At 38.5% G+C, this 12,068-nt stretch overlaps 4 protein-coding genes across 5 annotated transcripts; 2 read left to right on the forward strand and 2 right to left on the reverse strand.

Annotated features, from left to right (window-relative positions):
- Positions 1–67: 67 nt before the first annotated feature.
- On the reverse strand, positions 68–1,466 carry LOC103846853 (DNA-directed RNA polymerase II subunit 4). Its single transcript, XM_009123863.3, has 6 exons — positions 1,311–1,466; positions 1,034–1,142; positions 833–910; positions 630–663; positions 469–537; positions 68–368 (listed from the first exon to the last, which is right to left on the reverse strand). The coding sequence occupies exons 1-6, from the start codon at positions 1,363–1,365 to the stop codon at positions 291–293; spliced, it is 423 nt and encodes a 140-aa protein (XP_009122111.1). The 5' UTR covers positions 1,366–1,466; the 3' UTR covers positions 68–290.
- A 271-nt stretch (positions 1,467–1,737) lies between these two features.
- Positions 1,738–4,388, forward strand: LOC103846854 (26S proteasome non-ATPase regulatory subunit 12 homolog A). The gene is made up of 11 exons (XM_009123864.3): positions 1,738–1,950; positions 2,037–2,231; positions 2,306–2,413; positions 2,488–2,592; positions 2,670–2,726; positions 2,810–3,006; positions 3,175–3,274; positions 3,374–3,486; positions 3,575–3,728; positions 3,812–3,889; positions 3,978–4,388. Exons 1-11 carry the CDS (start codon positions 1,948–1,950, stop codon positions 4,194–4,196), a joined length of 1,329 nt encoding a protein of 442 aa, XP_009122112.2. The 5' UTR covers positions 1,738–1,947; the 3' UTR covers positions 4,197–4,388.
- A 311-nt stretch (positions 4,389–4,699) lies between these two features.
- Positions 4,700–7,071, reverse strand: LOC103847558 (probable RNA-dependent RNA polymerase 5). Its single transcript, XM_033282936.1, has 8 exons — positions 6,933–7,071; positions 6,649–6,864; positions 6,123–6,151; positions 5,889–6,005; positions 5,706–5,783; positions 5,334–5,535; positions 5,053–5,245; positions 4,700–4,965 (listed from the first exon to the last, which is right to left on the reverse strand). The coding sequence occupies exons 1-8, from the start codon at positions 7,069–7,071 to the stop codon at positions 4,866–4,868; spliced, it is 1,074 nt and encodes a 357-aa protein (XP_033138827.1). The 3' UTR covers positions 4,700–4,865.
- On the forward strand, positions 5,008–11,100 carry LOC103846856 (RNA-binding protein 39). Of its 2 annotated transcripts, XM_033282510.1 has the most exons (14): positions 5,008–5,012; positions 7,684–8,188; positions 8,271–8,343; positions 8,438–8,494; positions 8,612–8,667; positions 9,126–9,354; positions 9,438–9,524; positions 9,603–9,680; positions 9,775–9,858; positions 9,936–10,000; positions 10,082–10,262; positions 10,386–10,474; positions 10,573–10,687; positions 10,752–11,100. In XM_033282510.1, the coding sequence occupies exons 2-14, from the start codon at positions 7,722–7,724 to the stop codon at positions 10,785–10,787; spliced, it is 1,617 nt and encodes a 538-aa protein (XP_033138401.1). In that variant the 5' UTR covers positions 5,008–5,012; positions 7,684–7,721; the 3' UTR covers positions 10,788–11,100. The 2 variants fall into 2 exon arrangements, with proteins under 2 accessions (XP_033138401.1, XP_009122113.1); XM_009123865.3 differs by lacking the exon at positions 5,008–5,012 and having other exon boundaries at positions 7,575–8,188.
- The last annotated feature ends 968 nt before the right edge of the window (positions 11,101–12,068 follow it).

The raw sequence follows: 12,068 nt of genomic DNA on the forward strand, positions 1-12,068 counted from the left end.
GAAAACATGTACAACCTCCAAAGAGAAGTCATTTCCAATCAAAGTTCCAAAGAAATGGAGTTGAAGCTTCACAAGTAGCTTTATGTATATCATAATGCAAGCTCGGATCATCCTTTGCAAATTACATTCATAATCATTCATTGTAAATTACATTCATTTAACATGAAGGTATAATTCCGGAGACACTTAGAGCTTTATAATTTCAGACATGAAAAATTAACTCCAGACATCATCAGCTAAAAGGCACCATGATGTATGTTTATAATCTTTAATCTTGGGAATGTTTTGCACTACTCAAATCTCTTGACAAGGGAGAGATCATTGAGCATCTTCTCAATTGCTTCATCACTATGAGCTCTTCCTTTCGTCTACAAAAAAGAAGAAGCTTACATCATCTTAAAAGGCGACAGACATAACAAGGCTACCTGATCTCCACTGAACAGAAGAACGTAGATTATTTTTTTATACCTTGAGAGAAGGAACCATAGCCACTGCTTCTTCAGCGGTTTCAGGACAGAGATTGCCAAGGACACAGAGCTGTTCAATGCAATGGTTTTAAAGTCTTGTGTCAAAAAAACGACTTAGCTGATGACAAAAAGAGCCAATCTCAAAAAGATTCAACATCTTACCTCAAACTCAGTGAGTTGATGTCTACTCAGTATTCTGTGGAATTTGAGTTAAGGTAAACCATGTTGCAGTCAAAATCATAAGCCATTCTCACAAAACTAAAGAAAAGCAGAATCAAAGCATTTTAATGAAGATGCAAGCATGCATGACAAAGCGCAACACATGTGTTGAATACTAAGAAACAACTAATTAAGAAAGAGGATACTCTCGAACTTGTCTAACAGCATCTGGATTCTTGTAGCGGCTAAAACGTTTCACATACTGCAACGACTTCTCAAACACTCTGCAAGGACAAAACATATATAAGTTCCTCACCGAGAAAATATTGATTCTTTCAACTCTTAGCCTCCAAGATCGAAGGTTCTCTGCTAGTATACAGTGAATAATTATGAAAGACAAAACTTACTGCGAGACTTGGTTCATGGGATCCTCGGAGACCAGCTGAAGCTGTTCATACTTGTGCTCAAGGATCAAAGAGACTTCACAGTTCATTAAACACTTCGCCTTCAAAAACTCTATTGCCAGAAACAACGAAACCCATTAAATAACAGGGTAAAGCTCAATGAGAATTCACAAAAACACGATACTTTTCAATTGTATTGCACTAAGATTCAATTCGAATGAAAAGAAAATAAAGCTCTAATTTTTGTAGACAATGGAGAAGGAAATAGAGAGGTAGGTACCGTCTCCGATCTTAAGCTCGGCGGCGTTCTCTTCTTCTTCTCCGACTCCGGACATGGCGAGTGAAGGATATTGAACCCTAAGCTTTTTTTCTCTCGTTCTGACAGCGAAACAAGCAAAGCTACTTTTTCTTTTAGGTAGCAAAACTATTTATAGACAAAAAAAAAGTTAATTAGCAAAAGCTAAAAATTTAAATTAAATAAATTAATAGTAATGATATAATTTTAGCTAAATATTTTTCAAAATTCCTGATTAACCGGTGTTATTTTCGCTAATGTATAGTATAACCATAGTTTTTTCTTGACATACGATGTAAAAATATAATTTCCTTTTGATCACATAAAAATATGTTAAATCAGCAGATTGCTTACCAAGCCGGATTTTAATACCAAACCAAACCGAAAGAATAGTATATGAACTGAAAGCAAATTACTTAATGGCCCAACAGTGGCCCATTAAGGATTATCGGCCGAAGAATCTGAGATTTCTTGTTCAAGGGGTTGGGGACTTTGCGATTTCTCTCAGTGCTCGGCAACTTCATAAGCTCTTTCTCTCTCTCTCTCTATCGCCTCCTTTCTCCGTTCCGTCACCATAACCTCAACTATTCTTGCTTCGAGTTGACTCATTGCGGTTTCTGCGATGGCGAGTTTTCGAATTCTCAGATCTGTTATTTTACCTTTTTATCGATGAATTGTACATCTCATTCCGTTTTGTAGTTTGAATCTCAGGGAGACAGCGGGAACCTCGAGGCGTCGATAGATCGGCTTCTGAATGAAGAGAAGCAGATGAGGCTCGCGGAGAACGTCGCCGGGACGAGGAAAGCCGCGACTGAGATTCTCCAGCTCTGTTTCGAAGCTAAGGACTGGAAGCTTCTCAACGAGCAGATTCTCAACCTCTCCAAGAAACGTGGCCAGCTTAAACAGGTATACACTTCGATTGAGAGCTCGCTCGTATTGAACATGGAGCTTTTTCAGATTGTTACATTGTGAACTTGCAGGCTGTGCAATCGATGGTGCAGCAAGCTATGCAGTATATCGATCAGACTCCAGATATTGAAACTCGGATTGAGCTTATTAAGACGTTGAACAATGTGTCTGCTGGAAAGGTAAACTGATGTTGTTTGGTATCTTCATCATATCGTTTTGTGTAATTGTTATCATTTGAACTTCGTATGTGTAGATATATGTTGAAATTGAGAGGGCTCGGCTGACAAGGAAGCTTGCTAAGATTAAGGAAGACCAGGGTCAGATCGCTGAGGCTGCAGATCTTATGCAAGAAGTTGCTGTAAGCTTTTTTACTACTTGATCCAGTGGAAATCCATTTTATTAAGTTAATCTCTGAAATGTGATGCTTTATAACAGGTGGAGACATTTGGCGCTATGGCCAAAACTGAGAAAATTGCATTTATCCTTGAACAAGTAAGGACTTACTCTGTATTGTTGTTTAGTATGATCTATTGGTCTCATTTTTTGTGCTAACTTATTTTTGTGTAATTTTCAAGGTCCGTTTGTGCTTGGATCGTCAAGATTATGTACGTGCACAAATCTTATCTAGGAAGATCAATCCTAGAGTTTTTGATGCAGATACAAAAAAAGATAAGAAGAAACCCAAGGAAGGTGAGAACATTGTAGAGGAGGCTCCTGCTGATATACCGACTTTGTTGGAGCTCAAGAGAATTTACTATGAGCTAATGATTAGGTAAAGTTTCTCTACCAGCACTGTTTTTGATTTGTGTTATGTGTCAATTTTGTAAGTTCTTTTCACTCACCAATGATTTGTTACATTTAGTTGCATTATATCCACATTGAGGTCTTTCTTTGGCCTTGTCGTCTTCTATAAATAATAGTTTGAAACACAACCATGTAGGTACTATTCTCATAACAATGAGTACCTTGAAATCTGCCGTAGCTACAAGTCAATATATGACATCCCTTCTGTTAAAGAAACCCCAGAGCAGTGGATTCCAGTAAGCATCATACCATTGGTTCGGTGTTTAAGTATAATATACATTCTGTGGTTACTGGTTAGTCTAAGAGTATCTTCTCTTTTGATTTTCAAACAAAAGATCCTGAGGAAGATCTGCTGGTTCTTGGTCTTGGCACCGCATGATCCAATGCAATCAAGCTTGCTCAATGCAACTTTGGAAGATAAGAACTTAACCGAAATTCCTGATTTCAAGTACTTTTTTTCCTCCATAAACTTTTTTTTTTACGGTTGTTTTGGTTTCATATGAGTAGTCTCTTATGTTTTATATTGTTTGATCCAGGATGCTTCTAAAACAGGTAGTGACAATGGAGGTTATTCAATGGACAGCTCTTTGGAACAAATACAAGGGTGAGTTTGAGAACGAGAAAAGCATGGTTGGAGGCTCTCTGGGTGACAAAGCTGGTGAAGATCTGAAATTGAGAATCATTGAACATGTAAGCCTCTCCTTGATAATCATTGTTGTTGGCTATGGCAGTTGCTGTTATTAATTTTCTGATTTCGTCTTTTTAATCTGCAGAATATTCTCGTTGTCTCTAAGTACTACTCAAGGATAACCTTGAAGAGACTTGCAGAGCTTTTATGCCTAAGCATTGAGGTAATTTGATCGGTTCTCTCTAATTGTATCAGATGCTTCTCATTTCTTAAGCGCTTTATACAATTGTATTCTGTTGGAATGATTTCAGGAGGCGGAGAAGTATCTCTCAGAGATGGTTGTGTCGAAGGCACTGATTGCAAAAATAGACAGACCATCAGGAATCGTGTGCTTCCAGATCGCAAAGGACAGCAACGAGATTCTCAACTCGTGGGCGGTGAATTTGGAGAAGCTCTTGGATCTTGTTGAAAAGAGTTGCCACCAAATCCACAAGGAAACCATGGTTCACAAAGCCGTACTGAGATCTTGAACATGTCGTTTATTGGTTTTTCGTGAAACCTTTTTTAAGGATCTTCGTTGAGTTATTAGCGTCTTTGTGTGAAAGAAAAAAAAAACTCAGAAACAGTTGTTTCCTTGGCAAGACTTGAAAAATGTAGTTCTGTACACTAGTGGAGTTTTTGCCACTTCTTGGTTTTATCAGTCATCTGTTTTCTTCAGAGTATTGATTGTTGGTGCATTATTCTTGTTAAAAATTAACCAACATAATCATAAAAGTTCAGAAATTTGATTATAATAATTAAGAACATTTCGTTTATAATTTTTAAAGTATTTACATAGCTAGTTATTTTATGAAAACTTTCCAACTAATAACTACTAGCAGCTTAACCCCCGCGCAAGCGCGGGGTTGTTGACATGGTTGTTGGTTCTTCTATCTCAAATTTCTGCAGGTGATGATCTCAATGAAACTTTACTTTGTTATACACATAACGTAATTGAGAATTCAAGTTGAGAAAATCCTAAGCTATAAGTAAATTTTAAGTTATAAAATTATTTTTCTCTATTTGTATTTTACTAAGTGCACTAATATAATTGTCAACACAGACCTTTTTCAAAAAAAGAAAAAAAAACATACAAACCAAACTTATTCTTAGGGACAAACACATAAATTAAAGACAGAGTTCCCAAAAAGACAAAAGAATTAACAAAGTACATGGCAGTGAATATCATCAATAATCTCGAAGGTTATCCCAGTCATGTCAACTTCAAGCTTCTTAGTCTTTGACAGAATCAAAGAAAACCTGAAGCATCAACAAAAACACACAGGGACTCAAATTAAAAAGAAAAAGTTATCAAATAGACGTAGAGAAGAAACTGAAGTACCTTACCATGTAGTTGTCTGAAGATGGCAATGTGTGCACGTGCATAAAATGCATGCGAGCTTCATAAATTGACTTCCCAAAAAAATGTAAGAACTTCTTGGATCATTCGCAGATGTGGAGTCTGTGCGTATAAAGTAGCATTTAACTCCTGTTGTAGAAAAGTCTTTCTTATTTTTTTCTTTTCCACCATCTTTGAAAACTATTCACCAGAATAAAGAATATTTAACAACGAAGAAGTGTAGTATGTGTTGTGACATGAACAGAAAATAGAGAGGAAAGAGACCCACCAAACAATTGATAACGGCGTAACCCAATCTTGATACCATTCTTGGCAATCCTTTTGTATGCAGAGTAAGGGTCTATACTACAAGTTGACGAATTTTTCTGGAGATCCTCAAATACGACCGTCAAAACATTATCATCACCCAAGACCTTTTGCAAGTATGTTCCAACGGGTTCAAGAGACAAGAAGAAGTCCCTGTCAAAACACTGTCTACAAGCACATCGAGTCAAGGACTCTATTGTCCTCACCAAGCTACTATGTGTAATAGACATAAGATAGAAACTTGCAAAAGAATTGCTTCAACACAAAAGTACACATGCAACATGGGAATATATGCAAACACAAAATATAAGAGTTGAAGAGTAGTGAAATGAACCTTGAACGTGTAACTTCCATCTGAAGCTACATGACACTGGTAGTAATGATGAGTCTTGCCAGTGTCCCAATCGAGTGACTGAAGAAACAGAAGAAGCATGTAAGACCCCACAGTGAAAAATATGCATGTAGTAGACTTTTGTTGTCAATCCACCAAATAGAACTCAAAATCAGGCAGACATACCAATCTACGGTCAGTTGGGGAACAATAATCCTTTCCCAAGTGTTCCCAAACCGCAACTTCAAATGCAACTATAGACAAATCCTTCCATCCTTGGATCTCTTCGGCAGTTATTTTAACCTGACCCAAATTTTTCATGTTTAACATCAAAAAGGTAACTCTTACCACAACTAATCACTTAAAATAGATTAAACTGATGACAAGAAAAGTAGAAAACTTGCAGGCACAAACACATACCCAGGAATGCCTTGTTAAACTCAAGTTCACTCAAAGCTAAGAGCTGAGGAAGAATGTGCAGAGATTCACCATAGCTTTGTATTCTCAAAGAAACAACAGATATCTCTTCTACAATCAGAGCAACAATCACAGTCAATTACAAATGATACAATAGAAAGACTCTGCTTTTGATACTTTACCTTGAGGCTTTGCCGGAGAGCTTGAAATAGTAATCGTAAGCTTAGAGAGGACGAAGCGGTCGAGGTTGGACATCACCCGGAATTAAAAGCTTTCTTGAGCAAATCGAAAGCTAACTCCGCAGGGATCGAAGGAAGTCTCTGCCTCGACTCGTCGTTTATGGGAGGACATTTGTGCTTGCTGTAGATTTTCTCCAACACGGTTTGAGCCTACTCGGAAGAACGCTCACTGATCTCTGCGAAGTAGAACTTATCATTTTTTCTACCGTTACTTTCCATGTCACTGCTTTCCCCTCTTCTGTAACTGATCACTGGTTAATCAGACAAAATCGTGAGACAGACCACCAAACCTGGTATTGTAGGTGTCGGCAAGACATCAGTTTCAGGGTTGGTGTCGGCTTCAAGAGAGATCTCCATCACAGACATCGGCTTCTCGGCATCCATATCTTGCGGATAAGAGGATCCAAGCTCCAGCTCTCCAGATTCCGATCCAGGATCCGAAACCGGTCCTTGATTATCAATGGAACCTCGCTCGCCGATGAAGACCCCGCCGTTTCCACCGTCGCCTACGTTATAAAAAAAAACTGATTTGAAACCAAAAGTAAAAGAAACTCAGATTCGGACAAGAACTAACGTACATATTCAATAGCGGTATCGATCTTGACCTTAGATCGCTTGGTAAAGAGTGGAGATGATGAAGACGGTTCAAGAGATGAAGAAGAAGAAGAACAGAAACGTCTGGAAGATGAAGAGCTACGACTGGTCACAACCATGTCCTTTTTTTCTCATGATTTTTTTTTTCAATCTCGATCTTGTTCCCGATTGGCGATATAAGGAAAGAGACGGAATCAAAAATATCAGAGTGACTTTATGTAAATGAGAAGAACAACAGAACCAAACGAATCGTCTTCATCATATCTATGTGATAACCAAACCGGACAGTAAATCATATGTATTTAATAACTAAACAAAACGTGATAACCAAACCGGACATGGGACCCACAAATATAAAGGAACCGCTGACGTGGACACCTTTAGGAGCCTTGAAAGTGGCTCATTATAATGTTGATTGTGGATATTTTTTTGGTTTAACAGATAGTTCTTAAGAAAACATAACCGAGCTACTTGAAATCCGAAATAATCATACCGAACTCGACCGGATACTAAAAGAACCACACACGTGCGAAAACAATTTAGATAAATGGGCCTATTGGGTTACTGCCACAGCTATTGAGGCCCATCATGAACACTAATACGTTTATAACCTCGCAATTGCTTAAGAAATACGTATAACCCACCACCGTCGTCTAGATATCAATCAAACAGTCGGAGTCGGAGCTAATTCCATTATCCCAATCCCTCGTTTCAATTCGAAGCCCTCACAGAATCCCTAATTGACGAAATCGCCGGATCGTTGACGAGGATGGAGTTTGACGAATACGAGTACCTGGAGAAGACGGCGGAGGAAGGAGATGGATTGGATAGGAAGACGGAAGAGAGCGAGAGGAGTTACAGGAAGAGAGAAGGAGAGAGGCGTGAGGTAGAGAACGGTGACGAAGAGCGAAGGAGCAGTCGGAGTAAGAAGTCTCGGGGAGACGACGAAGAGAGCGGCGAAGGTAGGAGAAGGGATCGGGAGAAAGAGAGGCACAGGAGCAGCCGAGACAAGGATAAGATTAGGGTTAGGGGAGGATCGAGAGATAGAGAGAACGATCGTGAGAGGAGTAGCAAAGAGAGAGATAGGGGCGATAGGGAGAGAAGCCGAGACAGAGAGAGGGAGAAGGATAGAGAGAGGAGAAGCAAAGAGAGAGATAGGGAGGATAGGGAGAGGAGAAGCAGCAGTAGATCACGGAGGGAAGAGAAGGAACGCGAAGTAGTGGAAAGAGGAAGCAGGTTAGTTTAGCAAAATGTTGTTGACACATGTTTATAGGAATGATTCAAAGCTTTTTTTTCATATGATTTCACGATTGCACAGGAGAAACAGGGAGAAGAAAGATGAGCCTGAAGCTGATCCAGAGAGAGACCAAAGAACTGTTTTTGCATATCAGGTAGAACTTTGATTTTGTAATGATAGGTGGATAAAGAACTCGGGTGGTTAAGTTTTACTGATTAAGCCAACCTAACTGGTTTTGTGATTCGCAGATGCCTCTTAAAGCTACCGAGAGAGATGTTTATGAGTTCTTCTCCAAAGCTGGCAAGGTCAGTTTACTTTGTGCCCCGTTGTTATTAGTTTAGGCCATAGCAAGATGTTAATATTACTCAACAGTCAGTTTTCAGGTTTTTGTTCTTATTTTCCTTTGTTCCTTATGATTTCAGGTCAGGGACGTGAGGCTGATTATGGATAGAAATTCAAGACGATCAAAAGGAGTCGGGTATGTTTCTCTTTTCGGCTTCTAGTAAACTAAGTTTTGTGTATGTGCACGTGGTTCGTAATATTCTGCATTATTCAGTTTTCTTTGCAATTTCAAGAGCTCGGTTTAACTGTATTCTTAGATGCACTATCAATGCGATAATGATGAGGATGATGGCACTTGTTTAATCAATTCTGCCTGCTCAAGGTAGATGTCAGAATACCTGAATCCTTGTTACTTTCCATTGCAAGCAAGGAGGGAACCCATTAGCCTATCTTCATTGCTTATTAGATTTAATTATTGTTCATTTTATCATGATGGACGCTAACATTTTATATTAATTTAGGACTCTAACCCACCAAAAGAGACTCAGCTTGATTCCCCGCACTGAAGTTTTTTTTTACAACTTCTCTTTGCTACGTTTCTCTGATATATTCATTGACGTGTAAGTCAAATATCTCTCTCTTGTTGACTTGCAGGTATGTTGAGTTTTATGATGTGATGTCTGTTCCAATGGCCATAGCTATGTCTGGACATTTGTTTCTTGGACAGCCTGTGATGGTTAAGCCCTCTGAAGCTGAAAAGAATCTTGCGCAATCCAATACCACTACAGGCGTTGTAGGTGGTTCTGGGCCTTCTGGCCCTGTTGATCGAAAGCTCTATGTGGGGAACTTGCATTACAACATGACAGAGTTGCAACTTAGACAGGTATTGTCATATCCACCCTCCTTAATAGTATAGAAAGAAGATAAATGGCTATTCCTGCTCACATATTTTGTTTTCATTGATAGATTTTTGAGCAATTTGGTCCTATTGAGCTTGTTCAGATGCCATATGACCTTGTAAGTGGTCAGTGCAAAGGTTATGGATTCATCCAGGTTAGTAGAACTCTTTTTCAAATTAGTTGTGCTGTTTTTCTTCGGGATTCCTCACACATATTTTTTCTCCTTCCATAGTTTGCTCAATTTGAACATTCAAAGGCAGCACAAACTGCCTTAAACGGACAATTAGAGATTGCTGGTAGAACAATCAAGGTGAGTTTTGAACTCCTTAGTAGAAAAATGATCACTTGATGGACTTGCTTGTTATTTCACTGTGATAAATATATTTTCTTTTTTCCTCTATCAGGTTTCGTTTGTCTCTGAGCATATAGGCACACAAGACGCTAATCCAAAATCAGCTGATTTTGATGATGATGATGGAAATGGGCTGGTAAGCTAGAGAACATTCTTCTTGTACCCTTTGTCTCCTTTCTATTTATTACTTGTTCTTTAACGACTCTCTTACAGGCTTTAAATGCACAAACGAGGGTTCAGCTCATGCAGAAGCTGGATCGTACAGGTGTCGCAGCAAAGTATGTCTCTCTTGTATGCATTATTACTTCACAGATTTTTTAAAAATTTAGTGAGTCTCTAATCTTATGTAATTTGCACAGCATTGTGGGACCTTTTGGAGTACCAGCGCTAAATGGAACAGCTCTTAATCAACCAGGCATGAATCCTGGTTTCCCCACATCAGTGCTTCCGACAACAGCCATCCCTGCTTTTGTCACAGAGCCTGTTGGTCAGCCAAGTCAATGTCTTCTATTGAAGAACATGTTTGATCCTGCAACCGAGGTGGGTTCATGGCTCTTTCTTTTCTTCGCCTTAGAGCTGTGGAAAAAAAAGAGTCTTAGCCTTATGTAAACGGACTGCTGGCTTTTTAAGCATTATTAACATTTAATCATTATTTTGTTGCAGACGGAATTGGATTTTGATGAAGAAATTGAAGACGATGTTGGTCAAGAATGCTCCAAGTATGGGCAGGTCAACCATATTTATGTAGACAAGTAAGTATAAGTATCATCCCATGAGTTTCAATAAAAATGTCTTGCACATATGATGTTTATAGATATGTGATATTGATCTGAAACTTGGTGTAATGCAGGAAGAGCGCAGGTTTTGTGTATCTGCGGTTTGAATCGGTGCAGGCTGCCGCGGCAGCTCAAAGAGCAATGCACATGAGATGGTTTGCGCAAAAGATGATATCTGCAACTTTCATGGTAAGATAGATCCTTGTGGATTCATCTGTTTAAGGTTTACTGAATGAGTTATCTTTAATTGCAGCCTCCAAATGAATATGAAGCCAAAGCCAAGGCGTGAAGTGCAGGCAAGATAGATTTACTTGTTCAGACTCGGTATAAAACCTAAACCGGACTGCGATCCATATTCAGTCTCCTGTCTGAAACATGTTTTATATATAAATCAAAAGACTATTGGAGACCTTTCCTTCCGTTCTTGGTTGTTCGTTTTAGCCGTAACATTCCCATATCATTTATCATAAACTTATTTTATCTTATTTCAACAGTGTTACTATTTGTTTACAGTTTTGAAATTGACTTGGTGTTTCTAAACGATGATATGAGATTGTAAAGATTTTTACTGATACTGGAGCCAGATATCTAAATATTTACTAGCTTTCTTGAAAGTTTGTGCAGGAAGTATATTTAGCTGTCCGGTTTAATCAATACTTGTTTTGATGATTTCATATGTATTCCGCTAAAAGTAAACCGGTTCCAAACACTTTATGCAGGCCTTTTGGCTATTCTGAGAAATCAATCATATACAATTTAACTTCTTCTCCAAGTTCTCTTTCTCTCTTTCATCACAAGCTCCTATTATCAAAAAAAAATATCCAGCTTCTTTGAGATTATCTCTCTTCCATTTTAAATCATCTCCTAGACCAATCTTATCAACAATCTTCGGGATTCTTGGTGGATTTCTAGATTGGAACTTGTCTAAACTAGTTTTCATGTTTAAAAGTCGAAACTTGAAACCTTAATTTACATGGAACTTGGCAGTGAGCACACATTATCATATGACATATTCATAGTACGATACAAAGCTCACTTCTTTTAAATCATTTAACCTTCATTCATATTCTTTGAACTAATCACAAAGTTCTCACATAAGATCATAATGTCTCGGTCTCGTCGCCATGTAAATGCTCACACAATACCATAATTAATGCAATAAAAGAACCCTAAAATCTCGAACATAAGAGAGTTGTATCATCATCTTATCACGACCCTGACAGGTCGTGTCGCCATGTAAATGCTCTCGAGCGTCCTAAACTTTTTCTCCTTCTTCTTCCACTTCTTCGATGATGACGTTACTCTCACGATCACCATTTCTTTCGTGCATTGGTCTTCATGAGTATCATCCTCACCGAATAACTCTTCAATCTTCTTCTTCTTGATTATTTTGAAACTAATCTCTTCGTCGCTTAGCTGCATCAGTTCTTGAGCTGCCGTCTCTATCTCTTCCGTTACCATCTCTTCTCGTCTCCTCTTCTCCATAACGAGACGAAAGAATTTCAGATAAGCTCAATATCAAGTTATCTTCGGAAAATAGTTTTCTCTCTCGCAGATATGGTGTTTTAAT

The sequence above is a fragment of the Brassica rapa genome, chromosome A10, assembly GCF_000309985.2.
Source record: "Brassica rapa cultivar Chiifu-401-42 chromosome A10, CAAS_Brap_v3.01, whole genome shotgun sequence".
NCBI lineage: Eukaryota > Viridiplantae > Streptophyta > Magnoliopsida > Brassicales > Brassicaceae > Brassica > Brassica rapa.